We start from the raw sequence: 18745 nt of genomic DNA, 5'->3' as shown, positions 1-18745 counted from the left end.
GGGGGGCATTCTGGGGTTTTTAAGACTTTTAAACGGTTGGCTTCTGAATTCTTTTGGACCGGCATGAAACAAGATGTAATCACTTTTGTCGCCGCATGTCCAGTTTGTCAACAACACAAGACTTCCACTTTATTTCTGGGAGGTTTGCTGCAGCCTCTTCCACTTCCTACGCGGGTTTGGGATGATTACAATGGATTTCGTGGATGGCTTGCCTAAGTCGGCTGGGTATGACTCCATTTTGGTGATTGTGGATCGCTTGAGTAAGTATGCCCATTTTGTGGGTCTTCGCCATCCTTATTCGGTTAAGTCAGTGGCTGCCCTCTTTGTGAAAGAGGTGGTCTGACTTCATGGCTTTCCTAGAACTATTATTTCCGATCGAGATAAAGTTTTCCTCAGCCATTTTTGGAACGAGCTCTTTAAGCTGCAGGGAACGTCCTTACATCATAGTATGGCTTATCATCCTCAGTCCGATGGTCAAACCGAAGTGGTGAACCGATGCTTGGAGGCTTACTTGCGTTGCTTCGTCTCCGACAAGCCTACACAATGGTTTCCTCACTTAGCTTGGGATGAATATTGGTACAACACAAGCTTCCATGTCTCCGCAGGCATGACTCCTTTCAAGGCACTTTATGGTTGTGATCCTCCCAAATTACTCTGTTTTGAGTTAGGGTCTACTACTAACTCGTTACTTGAACAACAGTTGCAGTCCCGGGATGCTCTTTTGGAGGAGTTGAAAGCACATTTGTTAAAAGCACATCATTCCAAGAAATTGTAGGCGGATCTTAAGTGGCGGGATGTGAGTTTTGAGGTGGGAGATTTGGTTTTTCTGAAGCTACGGCCATATCATCATCGCTCGTTGGCAAAGTTTGTCAATGAAAAGTTCTCTCCACGGTTTTATGGTCCTTAGAATGTGCTCGCTCGTGTGGGTCCGGTGGCATACCGTTTGCTATTACCCGCTACCGCGAAAATCCATCCCGTTTTCCATGTGTCCCAACTGAAGAAAGCCATTGGTGCCTCTGCTCCCGCATAGGAGGTTCCTTCCATCTATCAACGGATGTGGAATTAAGGGTGGAGCCGGATAAATTGTTGGCTATTCGCTACTCACCGGTGACTTGGCAGCTGGAAGTCTTACTGCAGTGGCGCCATTTACCTGACTTTGAAGCCTCTTGGGAACTATTTGATGTCATCCACCAACAATTTCTGGATTTTTACCTTGAGGACAAGGTGACTCTTTTGGGGGGTGGAGTAGTTGATAGGACTAAGCCTTTACTTAAGTAGATGTATGTTAGAAAGGGATGGAGAGGAGAGAATAAGTAGAGTTGTTAGGCAGTTAGAGAGCTTGTAGTGTGAACGGGGGAGTAGTCGGTTAAAGGGAAATAAGTGTGAATAAAAAGGGGAGCAGAGAAGAGGCATGGTAGGAATTATCTGAGTCTTGTTGGGAAAGTCTTAGCTCAAAGCTGAGCAGGGGAGGTCTAGCAGTACCTTGAAGCACTGCATCTGTAATTCATTCTTCATTTCAATAAAAAACTCATCTTTCTTTCTTCTCAATTCTTCTCATTTCTTGAGAATTGTCCTATTTCTTATCACAAACCAAAGGAAAAAGTAATTTTCAAGATGTTGTGCATAACTATGCGCAAAAATTTTGTTTTTAACTTTTAGGCCTTGTTTGCTGTTAGTTTTGAGTGGTATCATCTCACTGGTATCAATTTTGACTTCTTACATTGTTTAAAACCATTTATCTGTATCATAAGTCTAATGAAATATGATTTGCAGATAATTTTAGTGAAAAGGAATGCTTATGTGGTTGAAGTATACTCAGATTGTCGTCCCTGTTAAATGTCTTAGGATAGATGCCAGTGATTAAGAGTGCTATTTTATTAAAGCAATTAAAGCAAATGCATCGAAGGGCTGATTTCTGTGACATTATCTTTATTAATTTTGTTTTCCTCATTAACGTGTTTAATCTATATGTTACTCTCACAGTGGGATGGTTCAATTGATGACTCACCTGAAGCAATGGTGAATTGCAAGGACAGACTTCACCTACGTAGCCCAAAGAAAAGGGCTGTTTCTCCGTTGAAGAAGTATGAACCTACAAAACTTTGTAAGAGGAGAAAAGTTAAGAGGTGGACGTTATTGGAAGAAGACACTTTACGGAACGGTGTACAGAAGTATGTGTGTTTTCCTCTTGCAAGTACATATTAGTATCCGTTTTGAGTAGTTGCTTCCTTTTCCAATTTAGCACACAAAGTTGTTCAGTAGCATATCCATAATATTGAGAACTTAAAGTCAACTCCGTTCTTTTATATAACTTCAATAAGTGAAAAGTACGATGTGATGGTAGTTTGTGAAGCTCTTCTGTCCTTATGATTGTTGCTTTCTCATGTAGGTACGGCAAGGGAAATTGGAAGCTAATTTTGAAGTTGTACAGTGACATATTTGAAGAAAGAACAGAGGTCGATTTGAAGGACAAATGGAGAAACATGACACGATAGTTACATATCTGACACTCTTGTATGTGTAAAGATATCGGTAGTTTTTAGACTCAGGTTATCCCTGTAAACATAAATTTTAGTTCCTGTTATAGTGTTCTTGCATGTATTGCATCAAGTACATATGCTCACATTCTGCTGGGTTTGTAGCTGTATTTTGCTCATCTAATGTGCCTAGGTTGAACTTCATGCATGCAAGCAGCATTATGTAACACAGTAGCAGTGGGATATTCTAGGGCAGGAATCAACTACTTGAGATCCCTCTCTTAACCGAAGTTCTTTTTTCTTTTCCTTTTTTTTGTTTTTTTGTTTTTTGTTTTTTTGTTTTGTTTTGTTTTTTTGTTTGGTATAACTTATCTGCATATTTGTTCAAGGAATGTATTGTATGTTTCATATAATTGTCCGTCTTTTGGCACATTGTCAACTTCTTATCGTTGAATAACACATAAACGCAAGTTTAAACGAACAGAATGATCCATTTTCTCTAGATTTTTCACTTTTACAGCCTCAATCAAATGCCTCTCTTGCTTTTTCCTATAAAGCATTTTATGCAATTTGAATAGTTTTGGTTATATAAATTTTCCTCCCCAGGTTGCAGGCTCCGGCTTAGGAGCTGGGGTAAATTCAGGTCCAGAAGAGGAGTTCAGCCCTTCCACCGCCTTTGATAGAAGGAAGAATCTTTTTTCATTGCAAATAGCACAAAATCCAGCCATGAAAAAAAAAGTCGACGAACAGAAATGAAACGAAAGCATGTCCTCAACAAGGTGAGACAAAGCTCAAAAACGTCGGGGACTTTTAAGTAAACAGCGTTCTGATGGTCTTTGAAGATATTCATTGACATGTAATCATGTACTCATTTTCTTTCTTTTCCTTTTCTTCTCGTTTGCTTCTGACCACCATTAGACTGACTTTGAATCTTGACATATGGAAAGAAAAAAGACGGGGATTTGTGGAATTGGAAATCTGAGTGCTTAAGGACGAATCTCTTCTCACCCACCAACCATTGTAATACTAGGGCCGGCAATTTCAGACACGACACGATGAAAATATACGAAAACGATACGAGATAAATGGGTTTGGACCGCACGATTATTAATTGAATCGTTAACGGGCTGACATGAATAAGTAATACGGGATACTTTTTCCCAGGTTCCGAGGGGGCGCCTTAGGGTTTTTCAGGCCTCTGTGTGCTCTTCCCTCCTGGGTTCATCGCCTGGCAGCCCTCTGTCGACTGCCAAGGGACTTAGACGGTTGAGGTCTTAGGTTATTTCCCCTGACATTTTCACTATCCCCGATCCCTTCCGGAGCACCTTGACGGTCACCAACATTCTAGTTCCTGGCCATGGCAGCTCCTGGTGGTCTCGGGGCATCTTCCAAGGGAGGCATAGAGTTTCTCCCGTCTAACCGCTCGACAACAGTCATTAGTCCTCGAACTAAGTCGGTCAGAGTGTTTAGCCGGGCCTGCATCTGTATCAGGTCAAGCTGTGGCGTGTCCGGGGGTGGAGTTTCATCCCTCGCCGGGGGTTGATTCCCCTGGTCGGGTTGATTTCTTCCACCCCCACTGTTGTTTGGAGGCGTGGTGTTTTCCTTCGTTTGGCTGTTTTGATTTGTATCGCCATTTCTGTTTTTCGGACGCATGATTGATAATCGTCCGGGGTCAAACGCGTGAACTAGAGATTCTGGGTTCGATCCCTAGTAGAGTCGTCAATTGTTGACGGTTGAATTTCGCCAACAGAATTATGCCGGGTTATCTCTTGGTACTCTGTTGGGTTACCGGCCTGAAATCGTTATGTATTCAGGTTAATGCTGCTAAAGTGCTTTTTGCGGTATGGTAATTCAAGAATTACGGAAGTGGTGTTTGAATGAATGTAAATGACATACAAGGTTTATAGTGGTTCACTATGTTAATCAAGAGCTACATCCACTGTGTATTGTCTATATCTTTACTTTCTACTATTATTACATAAAAAGAAAAGATCCTCTTCATCATTCGGGGCTTTTGCCCCTTTTATAGCCCAACGATTACTTCTTGGGCGGTTCTTCCTTGTAAGCCTATCCACTCGAGTGGCCTACTACCCTATGGGCCCAGATCATAGCCTGTCAATACCTTTTGCACTGTTCATTCATCCAATTTGTCCTTTATTACGGCTCTGCAGATCCTATAATCCTCAACAGTCCATTACAGGCGGTTTTAGGGGCTCATAATTAATCCTTGCGCTACTGACATCTTCTGAACGAGACGCAACCTACCTGTCAGGGATCTTTATTGAGGCACTCCGTAACCCGTATTATGCCCTCGACGCCTATACTAGTAAACTAGGCTCAGCTTCGTTCGGCTGACTCTTGTGGTGCTTCCAATGCGCAAGTCATACAGGCCTCGATAGTCTTGAATGGTCAGCGGTCTAAGGATTCGTTCATACGCTTAGCCTTTCCAATCATTCAGAAGGAAAACGAGGCCCAAACATCGACTGTTATCTGACGTGGCAAACAGAGCCACGTGGAGCGCTATCGTCGTCCAATGTGTTAGTACACATTTTCCCATATAACACTATTGATAAGCCATAAACTAGGAAACTAATTATCCCTTCTAAAGGATAAGATAAACTTTAAGATAAGCTATAAGATTTGAATATTAATTTAAATCTCTTATTAAAAGATATCACTCTTAATAATTATCCCTAATAAATAGAAGATAAAATCTATCATAATCGACGATAGGACTAAGCCTTTACTTAATCGACGATAGGAAAAAGTAATTTTCGAGATGTTGTGCATAACTATGCAAAATTTTGTTTTAAACTTTTAGGCCTTGTTTGCTGTCAATTTTGAGTGTTATCATCTCACTGTTATCAATTTTGATTTTTTACATTGTTCAAAACCTATAATCCATTCTTCAATTCAACAAAAAAAAACTCATCTTTCTTTCTTCTCAATTCTTCTCATTTCTTGAGAATTGGAAATATAAATATAAAAACTCATCGTTCTGATGGTCTTTGAAGATATTCATTGACATCTAATCATGTACTCATTTTCTTTCTTTTCCTTTTCTTCTCGTTTGCTTCTGACCACCATTAGACTGACTTTGAATCTTGACATATGGAAAGAAAAAAGACGGGGATTTGTGGAATTGGAAATCTGAGTGCTTAAGGACGAATCTCTTCTCACCCACCAACCATTGTAATACTGTATTTGGTAGAGTGGAAATTAGAGGAATGATTTTAAAGAGGATAATGGAATTTTGGGTTGTTTGAAAGAGAAGAAATAAAGAAGGAAGATAGAATTTCATGAGAACCATCAATTTTTTTTCCTTCTCTAATTTTTAATTTTTAATCCTTCACCAATTTTTAATCCTGAGAGAAAAAATTTGTCAAAGAAATGAGGTTTAAAATAACTATTTGAACCTTGCTATAAATCTATGATTTTATATTAATCAAATTCTACGGTATTTTCATGTGATTAAGGTCACAATTTATGAGATTTTAATTTAGAGTTGATTGAGATTATGATTTATTGAAATCTGTAACTAATTGACCCATGATTTTAGTAATCACAATTATTCTGTAAATCTTTATATTATTATTCTGTAAAAGAGCCTATAAATAGGGCCTTAGAGAAATATTGTAATGATTTTAGTGAATAAAAAATATTCTCTTTCTTTCTTCTCTCAATTCTCTTTATTCTCTTGTTCTTGTTCTTTCACTCTGTTGCTTTCTTTTCTTTTATAAAACGTTATTAGCACGAGTTTGTTCTACAAAGCCATTGAACTATAGGAGGGATTGCAGTTGCTTGCGGAGCACCAAAGGTAAGCCATCTCCTCTTTGCCGATGACTCTATTATTTTTGGGAAAGCTAGGAGAGATGATGCAAGGACAATTATGGAGATCCTTGAGATGTATGCGAAGGCGTCGGGGCAAGTGATCAATTTTGCTAAGTCAAAAATTACTTTCAGTCCCAACACTAGGGAAGAATCAAAAGATGAGGTTAAGGGGTGTTTGCGGGTTGATGAGAATAGTCTCTCTTATGATAAGTACCTCGGGTTGCCCTCTTTTGTCGGTAGGAACAAACGGGCTACTTTTAATGCAGTTAAAGATAGTGTTTTTAAGAAGCTTAAGCTTTGGAGAGGGAGGCTATTCTCTATGGCAGGAAGGGAAATCTTGATTAAAGCAGTGGCCCAAGCTACTACCACGTATACCTTGGGTGTGTTTCGGATCCCTCAAACTCTTTGTCAGGAGATTCAAGCTATGATTTCGCGGTTCTGGTGGGGCGGCAACGACACTGAGAAGAAGATTCATTGGGCAAAGTGGGAGCTATTATGTCGTCCTAAGAGAGATGGGGGTATGGGCTTTTGTGATGTGGGAGCGTTTAATCAAGCACTTCTGGCGAAGCAATGTTTCCTCCTTGGTGGCCATGATTTTTAAGGCTAAGTATTTTCCAAAGGGTGATTTTCTTGATGCTTATATTGGACACAACCCCTCATATACTTGGCGTAGTATATTATGGGGACGAGAACTGTTGAAGAGTGGCATCCGTAGACGTGTTGGTTCTGGGAAATCCATTCGATGTTTTAGGGACCCTTGGATCCCTAGACCTCATTCATTCCGTCCAATTACGGCAGTGACTGAAGAAACTGAAGATTGGTTGGTGGATGATCTTATTATTAATAGGCAATGGAACCGGGAGCTAATTCGTCATATTTTTCTCCCTATTGATCAAGAAATTATTCTCAACATGCCTTTGAATTGTGGCTCTAGTGAAGAGCTCTGGGTGTGGCATTATGATTCTAAGGGGCTCTATTCTGCTCGTGCCAGCTACAAGCTGGCCATGGGTCTAAGAAATTCGCCTAGTAGTTCTGGAGGGAGAGGGGATAGTGTGTGGTGGAGGAAACTGTGGGATCTTCATATCCCGAATAAAATCAAGAATTTCATGTGGAGGGCAGCTTCCGGTTTTTTACCAACCTTTGCCAATTTAGCAAGGAGGGGGATTAATTGTGCAACGAGATGTCAGCGATGTGGTGAGGAGGAGGAGTCTACTTGGCATGCTCTATGGATATGCCCTACTGTTATTCAGGTGTGGGAAGTGAGTGCCCTTTGGCACAAGTTAGAGCCTCTCAACACTGGAGGTTTTGAAGCTCTATGCGTCATGTTTAACAAAGAAGCAACTGGAGAGGATCTTGAACTTTTCTGTGTACTGGCGTGGGCGATTTGGGCGGCTCGGAATCAATTTGTACATCACCGAGTATATCGGGAGCCGATGGAGATCCTAGGTACAACTGGGCGGACAATTGCTGATTTTCAGAGTTGTTGGGATCCGGCGGCCAAACATCGGACTACGGTGCCTGTTAGTGAAGTACGCTGGAAACCTCCGGCGGCTGGACTTCTGAAGCTTAATACTGATGCGGTAGTTCGGGAGGGTACGAGTTCCATTGGGATAGGCGCTGTCATCAGGGATGGGGAAGGAATAGTATGTGCTTGTCTGGCGAAGAGGATTGCGGGTTCTTTCTCACCTTTTTTAGCTGAATGCATGGCCCTTCGGGAAGGCCTAATTTTCGCACAAGAGCGGGGGTTATCCATCAGCGTGGCTGAAGTTGATGCTGTCCGTGTAGTTCAAGCGGTCAAGGAAAGCTTAACGATGGGCAAAGAAGGTGTTATTATAGAGGATATTGTTCGGTTATTATCTTTTATGGGGAGGTGGGAGTGTTCTCATATAAACAGGAGTGGTAATAATGTTACTCATGTTTTAGCTTCCTTTGGCTTTAATTGTTCACAGAATTTTATTGGGGTTTATATGATCCCTTACTTTGTATCTTCGGTTGTACTTGCCGATTTGGCTGTTTAATTCTAAAGTGGTTTTCGTGTTAAAAAAAAAAAAAACTATAGGAGGTAATTCTATTACCCACTCATTATTTTCGTTCAACTAATGTTGCCGATATATTTAAATTCTTTATCTTCTACCATGTGCCGTATTGATATATACACTTTGTTTTCTTTATTTTGTATTATATTATGTTGTTCCGTTTACATATACATATATATATATATATATATCGTTTATATATATATATGTATTTATATTACGTTTGCTTCTTTTATATTTATACATCCAATTTCTTACTAGATTTGCTCCGTTTATATTTATATTTTCCATTGCATATGCCGTTTATATATACCTACCTATATATACATATATATTATATAATATATACCGATTATGTTTACTGTTTAATATATATATATATGATCATATTATTTTTCCTTTATTGTTTATGTTTTCTATTACATTTATATTTACTTTATGTTTTCGTTTATATTATATGATAATATTATATACACATATATATAATTATATTATACTTTTGGTTATTCTTTATGTTTTATATTACTTTATTTTTTATACCTTATTATTACTTACATAGGTATCGTTCATTTCATCGATTCGAGTTTAGAATTTGAGTTTTGTTACAGTAAAAATTTCTCAGAAACAGTCACATCTAATTTTTTGTTATAATAAAAAACTCTCACATAAAATCACATCTAAACTCGAATCATCGAACTATATATTATTAGCAGTATCTTTGTTATTGCTTATATATTATATATATATTGTTATAATGTCTTTTATATATGATACGTTTGATTTAACCTTATATATATTACGTATGTTTCATATACATATTTTTATTATATTCTTTTTAAATTTGCTGTTTTATAATTCGTTTATAATAACAAATACCATTCCAAGAAACGAATGGTAACCATTCCCTGAAGTGAATGTGCCAAAATAATTTCAGATATTTCCTGAAGTGAATGTATCTATATTATTCAATATAATTTCACATCCCCTGAAATAAATGTGTCATTGTTTTACACTCCTTGAAATGAATGTTTTTATTATTGATCAAATATTTTACATTCCCTGAAGTGAATGTATTATTAATGATTATTAGTAAGGATAATTTTGAGTATTTATAATTCACTGGTTTTTTTTATCATTATAAGGTTAAAAATGCTATTGTGAAATTTAGACAAGTCATAGGAACTCATATTTCCTTGAAGGGAATAATATAAATTGACTTGTTATTTACAACATAACGAATTCCTATAAACAAATTAGTTTATGTGATCTTTAATAGTTATATTTTATTTTATTATCCCTTACTACTATTTTATTATTTGTTGAATTTCTTTTAATTATCTTTGTTGTTCTTGTGTACTAGGGTCTACTATGTCGAATTTGATAAAACTTGAGTTTGCTGCGCTCGATATAACGGGCAAGAACTATTTATCATGGGTGCTTGATGTTGAAATTCTTTTGGATGCTAAAGGACTTGGGGACACGATTACTAAAGAAAAATGAGCATCCAGCCAAGATAAGGCTAAGGCCGTGATTTTTCTTCGTCATCATCTTCGTTACGAGTGGATGCACTTGAGGCTACAAGATTTTAAAACTGTAAGTGACAGTTCGGCAGTTTTTAAAATAAGTTCTCAATTGAAAATATGTGGTGAATAGAATACTGATGAGAACTTATTAGAAAAAACATTTTTGACCTTTCATGCTTTAAATGTGCTCCTGCCGCAACAGTATTGTGAAAAGGGGTTTAAGAAATATTTGCCTTCTTGTAGCTGAGCAAAACAATGAGCTACTTATGAAAAATCATGAAGCCCACCCCACTGGTTCTACCCCATTCCCTGAAGTGAATGTGGTAACTCATCATAAATCTGAAAAGAAGACAAAACCGTGGCCTTAGTCGTGGTCGGGGGCGCAACAATTACAGTTATCGTGGTGGTTATAATAAAAAATTTTCTCACCACCAGAAGTGGAATAATAGTGATAAACAAGAAAAAAATAAAGATGCTCCAAGTAATCCTTCAAAGAGTGGAGATAATTTATGCTATCGATATAGAGTGAAAGGTCATTGGTCACGTACCCGTCGTACACCTGAACATCTTGTTAAGCTACATCAAGCTTCAATAAAAAAGAAGGGGAACAATGCAGAGACCAATTTGACTTTTCAGAATGATGATATTGAGACAAAAGATGTTGAAGCAAATTTGGAATAAAATGATGATGACTTTGCAGGCCTTGATGATATACTTAATTTTAATGGCCTGAATGGTATGACACATCTAGATGCAACAGATTTTTTCAAGAATCATATATGAAGATTGATTATTTTACAGGGGATACAAATCATTAGAATAATTTATTTATATGTTATTTGTTTTTCTTTATTTTTCAGTATGTTTTTTTTTTTAAATGTAATTTCTTAAGTTTCATTTTTTCTACATTAGTTATTGATGTTTTTCATTTTATTTTTCAATGAAGAATATGGATATTCCCTAGTCATTGGTTAGACGCAAGATCAATAAAGAAGATATATGTCTCGTAGATAGTGCTACAACGCATACTATACTTAGAGATAAAAGATATTTTGCCTCTCTTATTATGAAAGAGGCAAATGTTAATACAATATCTGGTAGTACGAAATTAATTGAAGACTCTGGAAGAGCCAATATCATATTACCTGGAGGAACAAAATTTATTATAGATGGTGCATTATATTCTAATAAGTCTCGAAGAAACTTGTTAAGTTTTAAAGATATTCGCTGAAATGGATATCATACTAAGATTGTAAATGAGGAGAATATTAAATATCTCTATATCACAATTATTATAACGGGTAAAAAATGTGTATTGGAAAAACTATCCACATTTTCTTTCAGTTTGTACGTCACAAATATTGGTACAATTGAAACTCATGCAATAATAAATCAGAAGTTTACTGATCCGAATAGTTTTACTATTTGACATCATCGTTTCAGTGAATTATAAATATATTTTTACTATTTTATTATATGTTAAATGAATGGGCTAACATATATCACTATAAATACGTTCAAAAAATGCATGAGATACAATCCCCAACTTTAACTGGCGATGGTTTTGTATTTAATTTTCCTTGAGAACAAACAACATGAGAATTCCTTAAATTGAAAAATCTTTTGATTCTTTAATGGGCGTCCACGTGAATTCTCAATAATTTTTAGCATCATGTATCTATTTTATATATTGGTTCTCGTGCTGTTCTAGACCAGAACAAAGTTGCAGTTGACGTTTGAAGTTTGGTGTCGTTTTTCTTGGTGAAGGACATCTGGAACAAAATTGTTTTCGCTTCATAAAAAATGTCGTTCATTCCGCGAAAAAAAAAATCAGAATTTTCTGTCATTTACATTTGTAAACGGGTGCCGCTGTTCTTAAAACCACATCGTCACCAATGGCAAAATGCTTTTCTCCGACAATCTACTCAACTAGTCGTTAGTTTTCTTCAGAATCAGAAAATCTCACGAGTACCGAAGGATCAATCAGCATTTCATCATCCACCAAACCAGTAACACTGAAAAAGCCCTAACTTTTACGCGTTTCGTTTCGTGATCAACGTTTCGATTTCCTCGATCTCTACCCATGGACGAACCGGACAAGACCCTTTCTCGGTGGCTTCTCGAGTTCCTCCTCCGAAACTCCGACGACGAGCCGTTCGCCAAGAGAGCCCTCGCTGTTCTCCCCATTCCGGACGACGACCCTCGCCTTAAGAAGACCGTGCTTCTCCGTACCATCGAATACGAGGTTTCGGAGGGTCTGGTCACTTCAACCGCTCTCGAAAACCTCGAATTGATCGAGGAATTGGATTCCCGGCGAGGCTCCGCCGCCGCCGCCGCGGGGGACTCCATGAAAGCGGCGTACTGCGCGGTGGCGCTGGATTGCACGGTCAGAGTCCTGGTCGGCAATGGAGGCAAGCCGGGAGGAAAGTTCCTGAACGCCGTGAAGAGAATCTGGAGAGGGAGAGTCGGCCGAATGGAGAAGTCGGCGGCTGCGCGGGAGAGCCGGCTCCTCTCGAGCGATTTGCGGCGGTGCTGGGATGAGGTCGAGGCGGCGATTTGGGACGAGGGCGTGTGTAGGAAGCTGATGAGAATCAACACCAGGAAAGACGCTCTGATGCTGCTCGGAGCTTATCTGAAGGAGGCGTGGGCGTTGATGGGCCCGTCGTTCGTGGCTTGGGCAGCTAGGTTGAGCGCCAAACAGAGATTTAGAGAGGATGGTAATGGTGAAGAATCTCGTGGCCGGGGGTGGAGTTTGAACGGTCTGATTGAGTTGAGGGCTGAGTTAAGGGACGAGGTGGGTTTGCGAGAATTGGCGAATGATCGGGTTCGAGAGAACGTTGTTGGTGATGGTGTTGTTTTGCCTGATTCTGATGGTTTGATTGTCATTGATGAACCTGAAAGCACTGCCAAAGGTACCTTTTTCCCCCTTTCTCTCTAGTAAAGGTTGCTCATTTATATGAATTTGAATGCGTGCTTTGTTCCATAATGTTTTCTTTACTTTCCCATGTTAGATTGTCTTATTTCTATATGCTTGGAGACTTAATTTTTAATGATTTCTTTTGTTTTTCATGCTACGTTGTACTAGTTTTAGAAGCTAATATGTTTGGAGACTTGGTATTTGCTTGATGTTTACTTGCGTGTTATATACAGTTATGGTGGTGGTATTTCGTTAATATACCTCCCACCATTGTTTAAGGTACCGCGCAGAGAAAAGGTTGCTCCTTTATATGACTTTTTTTGAATGTTTTGGACTTCTCTGTTCTTACTCACAGAAGGGAATCTTGTTTTCTCTCTATTTTTTCTTTTCGTTTTCTTTCTCATGCTAAATTGTCTTCTTTCTATGGTCAAATTATGTGTGCGAAGCTAATATTTGCTTGATGCTTTATTTGCATGTTATATCGGATTAGCTGTTGATGATGGTGTTACTTTGCTTGGTAATAATACTGATTTAGCCATCACGAATGGACCTGCCACCACAGATAAAGGTACCATTTTTCGATTCCCTCTAGAAAAAAGGTTATTCATTGACGTGAAGGTACCATTTTTCGTTTTTCTTTTCCAAAAAAAAAAAAAAGAGAATGAAGAAAAGCTTTTTTTATTCCATATTGTCATTTTTCTTTGAACAAAGGAAATTTCTTGAGACCTGATATTTGTTTGGCACCTTGCTTAACAACTAAATTCTGCAATGTGGTTTTGTTCTTTACGTTGATATACATAAGTTCCAAGAGAAAAAGTGGTGCTTAGAAGCAAGCACGTTGGTTTCCAAAAACGGATTAGAGGACCTGTTAGGATTAGTGACGTTGAGGATTTGGAAACAGATGCATCTCCCCGCAGATTCAATTCCATCCCAACTCCTGAAGTTAATGAAGCACATGAAGCGCTTAAATCCAGTTCTTTGGACCTACAAGCAGCCGTGACAGACCCACTTCCGGAGGCAGTACGCGAGGCCGAAACTGTTGTTTCTGACTTGACCACAAAAAATGTGATCCATGAGCATCCCTTGGAAAATCAGAGGAGAACAGAGGCAGATGCAGCCAATCCATCAATTCACACGTGCACTGAGCCTGTGCAATCTTGTGATGTCAATCTTGGGAACCCTTCTTCCAGTTATCCGAATAATGTCCCTCGACCCAGCTTGATGGAACGTAATAATACTGCCCACACGTATGAGGTAATTCTATTTGATTTTTCTCTTTTCTGATTTACTTCTGTGACTTCTATGACATAGAGTTTGGGTAATTTATGTGAACAATATTTTACTAACAAACCGAAGGAAAAAGTAATTTTCGAGGTGTTGTGCATAACTATGCGCAAAAATTTTGTTTTTAACTTTTAGGCCTTGTTTGCTGTCAGTTTTGAGTGGTATCATCTCACCAGTGTCAATTTTGATTTTTTACATTGTTCAAAACCATTTATATGTATCATAAGTTGAATGAAATATAATTTGCAGATAATTTTAGTGAAAAGGAATGCTTATGTGGTTGAAGTATACTCAGATTGTCGTCCCTGTTAAATGTCTTAGGATAGATGCTAGTGATTAAGAGAGTGTTATTTTATTAAAGCAATTAAAGCAAATGCATCGAAGGGCAGATTTCTGTGTCATTATCTTTATTAATTTTGTTTTCCTCATTAAAGTGTTTAATCTATATTTTACTCTCACAGTGGGATGATTCAATTGATGACTCACCTGAAGCAATGGTGAATTGCAAGGACAGACTCCACCTACCTAGCCCAAAGAAAAGGGCTCTTTCTCCGTTGAAGAAGTATGAACCTACAAAACTTTGTAAGAGGAGAAAAGTTAAGAGGTGGACGTTATTGGAAGAAGACACTTTACGGGACGGTGTACAGAAGTATGTGTGTTTTCCCCTTGCAAGTACATATTAGTATCCGTTTTGAGTAGTTGCTTCCTTTTCCAATTTAGCACACAAAGTTGTTCGGTAGTATATCCATAATATTGAGAACTTAAAGTCAACTCCGTTCTTTTATATAACTTCAATTAAGTGAAAAGTACGATGTGATGGTAGTTTGTGAAGCTCTTCTGTCCTTATGATTGTTGCTTTCTCATGTAGGTACGGCAAGGGAAATTGGAAGCTAATTTTGAAGTTGTACAGTGACATATTTGAAGAAAGAACAGAGGTCGATTTGAAGGACAAATGGAGAAACATGACACGATAGTTACATATCTGACACTCTTGTATGTGTAAAGATATCGGTAGTTTTTAGACTCAGGTTATCCCTGTAAACATAAATTTTAGTTCCTGTTATAGTGTTCTTGCATGTATTGCATCAAGTACATATGCTCACATTCTGCTGGGTTTGTAGCTGTATTTTGCTCATCTAATGTGCCTAGGTTGAACTTCATGCATGCAAGCAGCATTATGTAACACAGTAGCAGTGGGATATTCTAGGGCAGGAATCAACTACTTGAGATCCCTCTCTTAACCGAAGTTCTTTTTTCTTTTTGTTTTTTTTTTGTTTTTTGTTTTTTTGTTTTGTTTTGTTTTTTTGTTTGGTATAACTTATCTGCATATTTGTTCAAGGAATGTATTGTATGTTTCATATAATTGTCCGTCTTTTGGCACATTGTCAACTTCTTATCGTTGAATAACACATAAACGCAAGTTTAAACGAACAGAATGATCCATTTTCTCTAGATTTTTCACTTTTACAGCCTCAATCAAATGCTTCTCTTGCTTTTTTCTATAAAGCATTTTATGCAATTTGAATAGTTTTCGTTATATAAATTTTCCTCCCCAGGTTGCAGGCTCCGGCTTAGGAGCTGGGGTAAATCCAGGTCCAGAAGAGGAGTTCAGCGCTTCCACCGCCTTTGATAGAAGGAAGAATCTTTTTTCATTGCGAATAGCACAAAATCCAGCCATGAAAAAAAAAGTCAACGAACAGAAATGAAACGAAAGCATGTCCTCAACAAGGTGAGACAAAGCTCAAAAACGTTGGGGACTTTTAAGTAAACAGCGTTCTGATGATGTACTCATTTTCTTTCTTTTCCTTTTCTTCTCGTTTGCTTCTGACCACCATTAGACTGACTTTGAATCCTGACATATGAAAAGAAAAATGACGGGGATTTGTGGAATGAGAAATCTGAGTGCTTAAGGACGAATCTCTTCTCACTCACCAACCATTGTAATACTGTATTTGGTAGAGTAGAAATTAGAGGAATGATTTTAAAGAGGATAATGGAATTTCGGGTTGTTTGAAAGAGGTGAAATAAAGAAGGAAGATAGAAATTCTTGAGACCCACCAATTTTAATCCTTCACCAATTTTTAATTTTTAATCCTTCTAATTTTGTAAAGAAAGGGAGTGAAAAAATTTGACAAATAAATGAAGTTTAAAATAACTATTTTAAACTTAATTATTCATCATTTTTTTTTATTTATATAGGAGTATTATTGTAAGATGCACTAAATTTGACAATTTCTTTTCAATTTTCTCTCTCTTATATCAAATATCATGAGAGAAAATCTCCCCTTTACAATTTTATTTTCTTCACCTAAGTATTTTACTTCTCCTTCTTTGCTCTTTGCTATCCGTCTTACCAAAAATAGTGGATAAATATGTTTGCAAACAGAGTTCTTTTCTCTCGGAATTATTCGTTTTATTGATCTTAAATTTCGTCTTGAATTTTGTTTAATTTTTATTATTATTATTTTTTAGAATTGAGGAATTAACGACTCTATTAGAAAGTAGAATTTTCAACTTTTACACAAATTTTCAAGTGAATGGATCTGTTGAGTGATCTCAATTGAAGATGGGATTGCACGTTTTTATGGATTGAAGGACATTCAAGCTGGGAAATGGTTGAATTTGCTAGCGTGAGGAAGGAATAACCTTGAATTTTGAGAGTGAGAATTGTTGTCTTTGGTAGCGATACGGCTAGCTATTGAAGAAGAGCTGTAAAAGAATAACCTTTCTTTGGCAGTGTTGAGCATTGCTATGAACAAACAAGCTCATTTCTTATTTATTCCTCTTCCGCACGTTCTATATTTGTTGGTGTTGAGCATTTCTATAACCAAACAACCTTCCTTTGTTGCTTTTACTTAGTTAGAAACCTAGGTTGGTCTCTTGAAGGGATTGTTTGAGCTTCTCCACCTGCATCCTTCAGTTTTCAGACTTAAAAGGAGTATTTATCCATGCCTTTCAGTTCGCTTTTGCGCTGTCCTTAATAATATGATTCTGGTGAATATAAGGAAAGCATCAAAGGCCAAGGTTATCTATGGATGAGACCTTTTGAACATGCCATGTTGTGTAATTTTTACCTGTTTGTCTAATATTAGAAATCCCATGAATAGAACTTGGTTTCCTGGTTCTATTATTTAGTAATTTGTATAGAGATTAGAGTGGTAACCATGATGGTGATAGATTTTTTAGTAAAAGGAAATTAGAGAAAAAGTTAGAGGAGAGCAGGGGAAGACAAAAAAGGTGTGTTGTATTACTTGGGCATATTAGAGGACCACATCTTACAACCTTAAGAAGGAATACAACCACAGAAAATTCTAGAGCAACATTAAATGCGAAATGAGAAACAATCTGGACAGCGTAACCAAAGTTCAACTACTACATTAATTGAAAATTCTCAAAATTAATTTTTAACAGATGGAGTAATCTTTAATTTCTAGTCCATTATGATTTACCAAAAACAAAAAGAAATGTTCTTTTACTAATCAATTATCAGGCGACGAAAACAAATAATCCGTTATATGAGTCCACTTTTAAAAACAATAATATTCAGCCATGGAGATACGTAGCCTTTTTTAATGCCGATAGATACGATATAACCAAAACACAAAAAGAAAAGTGCACGCGTAAAGATATTTTCATTGGAAATTTATCCAGTGTGACAATTAAAGCAATGTTAGGCTCTTTGCTGCAGAGGTCAGAAAATTATCCGATGATCGCATCAATGAATAACCAATGCTCATTGAATTGGATTGAATTGAAAAAGTAGAATACAACTGTATTAGATTAGATGCATCAATATACATCGTTGGATTGAATCGGAGGTATAAAAAATTGCGTGAGTTATTTGTATAAAATTTATGCGTCATAAAGTTAATTAGTATCAAACTTTTTAATTAGTTAAAAACTTATTATTATCACTAAGTCAATATTTGATGGATATAATTAATATAGAATTATTCTCTATTTTATCTTCTTATAGCTAGTGGTTCTTACGTAAGCTAATATTAATTTTCTTCCCTAATTGCCTTTTTTGGCCGTTAGTAAGAGTTGGATTTTGGCATGTTCCATTTCCTCGAACCTAAATTTCTTGCAAAAACTAAATTAGTATGAAGTCAGCACAAAGCACACGTAAAAACAAACACATGCACAAGTTAACCACCCATTTCCGTGTATCAGATAGCCTCCACAGTAGTTTTCAGTCCAAGCTTATAAGACTATTCACCTCTGACACGTAGCTACATCGTTTGGCATGTTTATATTTATAACCCCATCAATATCAAAGATATATATATATATATATATATATATATATATATCGCCCCCACACACGGAACCATATATGCATGCATATATTTTTTCGACAAGGCAGCTCACCACGATATTCCACAGCCTTTTTGGATTTTTCCATATTTAGTACGAAAGAAATTTCCAACTCTTCACCAGTATCAGAAGAAAAATCTAACTGCCTAAGTAATATGCTGAATAATCTTCTTTGTTCGATAAGATTCTGAATAATCTCGCTACTTATTAGCCAAATTGCAATAACTGCCAAGAACGCTTTGGCCCCACATCCTTATCTGCCACTCTATAAATATAAACCTCTGTAGCCATGTTCATTTTTCACCATAGAGAAGTACCACTTAAAAAGGACTAGTACTAGTCTACCACTACTACCACAAC

At 37.3% G+C, this 18745-nt stretch overlaps 2 protein-coding genes across 7 annotated transcripts in view; both read left to right on the top strand.

The window, feature by feature from the left end:
- LOC21393957 overlaps positions 1-3431 on the top strand; it is a 9769-nt gene extending 6338 nt beyond the window's left edge. For 2 of the 3 annotated variants that reach the window (XM_024173546.1, XM_024173545.1), the window contains exons 4-6: positions 1984-2171; positions 2390-2514; positions 3084-3431. In XM_024173546.1, coding sequence (XP_024029314.1) covers positions 1984-2171; positions 2390-2495 — 294 coding nt within the window. In that variant the 3' untranslated portion in view covers positions 2496-2514; positions 3084-3431. Of the gene's footprint in view, positions 1-1983; positions 2172-2389; positions 2550-3083 lie in introns of all 3 variants that reach the window. The other variant, XR_002903275.1, reaches the window with a different exon arrangement.
- An 8273-nt stretch (positions 3432-11704) lies between these two features.
- LOC21393956 lies at positions 11705-16120 on the top strand. Of its 4 annotated transcripts, none has more exons than XR_002903274.1 (6): positions 11705-12779; positions 13275-13352; positions 13584-14038; positions 14530-14717; positions 14937-15096; positions 15625-16120. XR_002903274.1 is itself a non-coding variant. In XM_024173544.1 (6 exons), exons 1-5 carry the CDS (start codon positions 11951-11953, stop codon positions 15040-15042), a joined length of 1554 nt encoding a protein of 517 aa, XP_024029312.1. In that variant the 5' UTR covers positions 11705-11950; the 3' UTR covers positions 15043-15061; positions 15625-16120. The 4 variants fall into 4 exon arrangements, 3 of the variants coding, with proteins under 3 accessions (XP_024029312.1, XP_024029311.1, XP_024029310.1); XM_024173544.1 differs by having other exon boundaries at positions 13686-14038; positions 14937-15061; XM_024173543.1 differs by having other exon boundaries at positions 13587-14038; positions 14937-15061.
- Positions 16121-18745: the final 2625 nt, after the last annotated feature.

This window comes from Morus notabilis, unplaced genomic scaffold (genome assembly GCF_000414095.1).
Source record: "Morus notabilis unplaced genomic scaffold, ASM41409v2 Scaffold695, whole genome shotgun sequence".
NCBI classification, from domain to species: domain Eukaryota; kingdom Viridiplantae; phylum Streptophyta; class Magnoliopsida; order Rosales; family Moraceae; genus Morus; species Morus notabilis.
This window is presented reverse-complemented; position numbering and strand designations above follow the sequence as displayed.

Bases quoted from the DNA above. Each gene is read 5' to 3' on its own strand.
- LOC21393956 (XM_024173542.1), top strand. From the start codon at position 11,951: ATGGACGAACCGGACAAGACCCTTTCTCGGTGGCTTCTCGAGTTCCTC. The intron at 13,353-13,583 runs GTACCATTTTTC...GTTGATATACAT, and splicing joins ACCTGCCACCACAGATAAAG to AAGTTCCAAGAGAAAAAGTG. The intron at 14,718-14,936 runs GTATGTGTGTTT...TTTCTCATGTAG, and splicing joins TTACGGGACGGTGTACAGAA to GTACGGCAAGGGAAATTGGA.